General features: G+C 35.1%; 1 protein-coding gene and 1 pseudogene across 1 annotated transcript in view; one reads left to right on the forward strand and one right to left on the reverse strand.

Moving 5' to 3' along the window:
• LOC111384474 (probable pectinesterase/pectinesterase inhibitor 36) overlaps nucleotides 1-1,164 on the reverse strand; it is a 7,096-nt gene extending 5,932 nt beyond the window's left edge. Inside the window, exons 1-3 of the mRNA XM_023008751.1 lie at nucleotides 1,097-1,164; nucleotides 204-314; nucleotides 45-102 (exon numbers count right to left, since the gene is read on the reverse strand). Of these exons, the coding sequence (XP_022864519.1) occupies nucleotides 45-102; nucleotides 204-314; nucleotides 1,097-1,164 (237 nt within the window). The remainder of the gene's footprint in view (nucleotides 1-44; nucleotides 103-203; nucleotides 315-1,096) is intronic.
• A 313-nt stretch (nucleotides 1,165-1,477) lies between these two features.
• LOC111384478 lies at nucleotides 1,478-4,204 on the forward strand (annotated as a pseudogene).
• Nucleotides 4,205-4,507: the final 303 nt, after the last annotated feature.

Genomic DNA, 4,507 nt, shown 5'->3' on the forward strand with positions numbered 1-4,507 from the left:
GCAAGTGAAATAGATTTTAGACTAAAACCAAAAACAATCTTTACCTTCTGACCTTTAAGAAACTGCATCACTCGGTTCATACTTCGATCGAGGCATTTGAGGCTAGTAGAATTGGGAGACAAAAATGATTATGAATGGCAACCAAGCAAACATCATAACAGGTATACTCAAGCAATACTAGTCGAGTACATCAAGGACAAAACCTTAAGCACAACAATGACGCTATAGTGCTCGAATTTTTTTGAGAGAAGGGATGACCGACTTTTTCAATGGTGGGGGCTCCTTTTTTTGAATTTTTTTTATTCATGTGAGACCTACACATGTGAGAGGATGTTAACCATTCAGGTTAAAACATTCAGGCAAAGTAGCAAAATTCTAAGCACAAAGTGCTTACAATGCAAAAGGAAAGAAGCCCACAATAAAGCACAAGGTGATAAAATCAAACAAGCACTTAAAAATAATTTTGCTTTATTTTTTAAAAAACAAAAAACTAATTATAGTAAACTAATACATATTGAAGAATTATTTAAAAGATACAAACTAGGCTTCAAAAGTTTTTTTTATGCCCTTGTTTGATTTCCATTATTCTAAAAATTCATTTTTTCAAAATTCATTTTCAACCACACATTTTTCAATAAAATAATATTACACGTAAATTTTAAAATTTTTATTTGATTTTTAACCACACATTCTCCATTAATTTACTATTCAAAATGCATTATTTCTGGGGATCTATACAAGGGCTATATCCATGTTTACATTATTTTTATCATAGTATCGTTATACCTATGTAAGCTTATGTAGAGCATGTTTGACTAAGCTCAAATGAGTTTACTCAAACATGCTACTTTCTTCTCTCGTCTTTTCTTTGCGTTTTTCAACTATTTTGCAGCATCACTAGCTAGGTCGGACCCCCCCCCCCCAACCAAAACTGGAAACTAGCTGAATTTCGTGTAAGAGAAGAAATGAAGGTAAATGTTGTAATCATTATCAGACTAGACTGCCTTCATGCTAATCTACGTATACTACATCTTAGTTACATGAAAATTGGGTCATGCATTTAATATTTAGTGCAATCGAGATTCGATGTGGTTACAGAATAGAGACACGTGATAATGAAGCATATTGCTCTCTCTTGTTGATGTAAGAATAGTCGTAAACCATCTTATAACACGTATTATAAAAATATGATTTTAATCCGTATCAAAGTGGGGCTAAGTCTATAAGAACATGGTATTTAGTTTTTGAAACAAGAAATTAAGAACATGGAACTACAGAGAAATTGATCTACATCATAGGCACAGCAAAATTCTACAGGGTCATTAAAACTGACTTTAAATAAGAAATTAATTTGAAGAAGAAAAATAAAACTTTGGCCCATGGGTGGGTTGGAAATTGTTTCCACCATGACATAAATTATAACAGCCTAACCTAATATTTCTCTTCTTCTCTATTCTCAGGCCGACTCTCTCTACTTTATTTACATTATAAACAGAACTGTAACCTCCATGATGATCACCATTTATTCGAACCCAAAAAATTGAAGAATTAAACAAATTATCTTATAACCTGGTGCGTCCAATCACTAGCAGAAACACTAGCAATGACATTTGCTATTTTAACACTTGTTATTGCATCGTTCTTTACTTCTCCAGCCATTTCTGGCAATTCTCAGGCCCGGATTAAGGCAAGGTGTGCTCAAACCCCATATCCACAACCTTGTGAGCACTTCATGGATCATAACCCTAAATATGGATTTTCTATTAAGGGAAATTTTGATTTCTTCAAGATGTCTAAGCAATTAGCCTTAGACACTGCAATGCATGCCCAAGTAAACGCGTATTCTCTAAGCGCAAAATGTCGTAATGCTAAGGAAAAGGCTGCATGGGCCGATTGTCTAGAACTATATGGAAATACAATTATGAAAATCAACAAGTCTATTGATCATGGTACTTCGATCGACGTGCAAACATGGCTTAGCACGGCCTTAACCAATCTCGAGACATGCGAAAGAGGGTTTATTGACTTTGGGATGACCGATTATGTATTGCCTTTAATGTCAAATAATGTTACTAAATTAATTAGTAACACCCTATATTTGAATAAAGGGTCATATGAGGAGCCAGGTTAAAAAGAAGGATTCCCAACATGGGTGTCACCGCCTGACCGGAAACTTCTACAGTCAGAAACTCGTCAGGCGAATATTGTGGTGGCCAAAGACGGCTCCGGGAACTATAAGAAGGTGAATGAAGCCTTCGCCGCAGCAAAAGAGCGGTCGGGAAGTGGAAGGTACGTGATATATGTGAAGCAAGGGACTTACAGTGAGAACGTAGACATTGGAAATGGTTTAAAGAATATTATGGTGGTTGGGGATGGTATTGGGAAGACTATTTTAACAGGAAGCAAGAGCGTCGGGGGAGGCACCACCACCTTCAAATCCGCCACAGTTGGTAAGTAAAAGAATCGATAAAATTAATTCTGAAAAGTTTAAAGGCCTGAACACTGTTGCACGAAGAATTTTTTTATCAACCTTTATCATAGAAATAACATGCAACTTGAAATATGTTGAACAAATTAAGCATATAGATATTTGGATACAATTTATAATTTGCCAAAAGAAGGCCAGTTTAATATATATAAAAAATCCTGGGTCAGAGTTAATTACCTGTCCAATAATCCTAGATTATATGAAGTGTACCCTGGAATTTGTCAAATATTTTTTCGGATAATTAATTATTAATAAGTATCAATCGCGTTAAGGAATAAATTATGAAGTAAACTTGATAGGATTTATAAATGTCACTTTTGAAGAAGCATTAAGGTTACCTGTTTAGGAAATAGCTACCTGATTGAGTGATTGTTCGTACATACATATGCATACAGATGCATGATTTTACACAAGCATATATGTATATGTATTCTAGGTGTTATATACAGGAATCATCAATCATACTACATGTACAGAGAATTTTGCAAGACAATTTGTTAAGTTGACACAATTTTATTGAATGTTGGACCAAAATTCACTTCAAATCAGCCAATTTATCATTGTCATCTAGTCATCTGTAAAAATTTATGTAAATTTCATTTGTAAGAGGAGCTTAATTCTATATATAACATTTGTTTGATAGAGCTTTCCATAGAATTTAATTAACTTTTCAACTCGTCAAATTTCAATTTGATCATAAATTATATGAAATACACAAATTTTGTCTAACTCTTCCATCACAAATTACGTCAACTTTTATTAACTTCTACTACAACCAACCCCTGTCTACCTAACACAGATTATACACCATTTTTTTTTTTTTAAATGTCGAACCAACATAAGATAGCGTTAGTAACTTGTTAGATATACGATATTCAGCTGTCGTTGGAGATGGATTTATTGCTCGGGGCATTACATTTAGAAACACAGCAGGGCCCCAAAATCACCAGGCAGTGGCACTCCGATCTGGATCCGACTTCTCAGTATTCTACCAGTGCAGTTTCGAGGGATACCAAGACACTCTTTATGTCCACTCGGAGAGACAATTCTACAGAGGATGTGACATTTATGGAACAGTAGATTTCATTTTCGGCAATGCAGCTGTGGTTGTGCAAAACTGCAACATCTATCCAAGAAAGCCTCCAAACAGGACTAACACTATAACTGCACAAGGAAGGACCGACCCGAACCAAAACACTGGCATCTCCATTCACAAGTGCAGGGTTACGGCAGCTTCGGATTTGAAACCGGTTCAAAGCTCCGTGGAAACATATCTGGGTCGACCCTGGCAAAAATATTCACGTACTGTTTTCATGGAGACTTTCTTGGATAGCTTGATTGACCCGGCAGGTTGGATGCCATGGAGTGGAAATTTTGCTTTAGATACGCTGTACTATGGTGAGTACATGAATACGGGTGCCGGATCCTCCACTTCCAGGCGGGTTAAATGGAAGGGTTATCGGGTTATTACCAGTGCTAGTGAAGCTTCAAGATTCACACCTGGTAACTTCATTGCTGCAAATTCTTGGTTGCCAGGAACCAATGTGCCTTTTACATCTGGTCTTTGATTTGATTTGATTTTTTATTGTCATGGTTTTCATCGATTAGGTTAATTAATTGTATTTAGAAAAGTTTAAATCTGTTGCCTCGAGATTTGAGTGGTCATTATTAATCTTGCATTTGCAGCATGCTATGAAATCAAAGAAAATTCCTCGATAAATGAAAGTCAATAGAATAAGAATTCAGAATTTTCCAAAAATTTGATTGTCAACAAAAGAGTTTCTTTTTGTTGAAATTTACTTTTCACTCATTTTCAATCATTTCTAATATATATGATAGGTCTCATGAATTTAATGATCCATCAATTAATTATTGTGATATGTTATCGATAGTTAATATAAACTAAACACGTGCCCATTAGATCATTTTTCATTAGGTTAAGCACCAATGACATATCACAACAATTAATTGGTGAATTATTAAATTCATGAGACCTACCATTAATTTATTCGGTGCTTA

The sequence above is a fragment of the Olea europaea genome, unplaced genomic scaffold (assembly GCF_002742605.1).
Source record: "Olea europaea var. sylvestris unplaced genomic scaffold, O_europaea_v1 scaffold2925, whole genome shotgun sequence".
NCBI lineage: Eukaryota > Viridiplantae > Streptophyta > Magnoliopsida > Lamiales > Oleaceae > Olea > Olea europaea.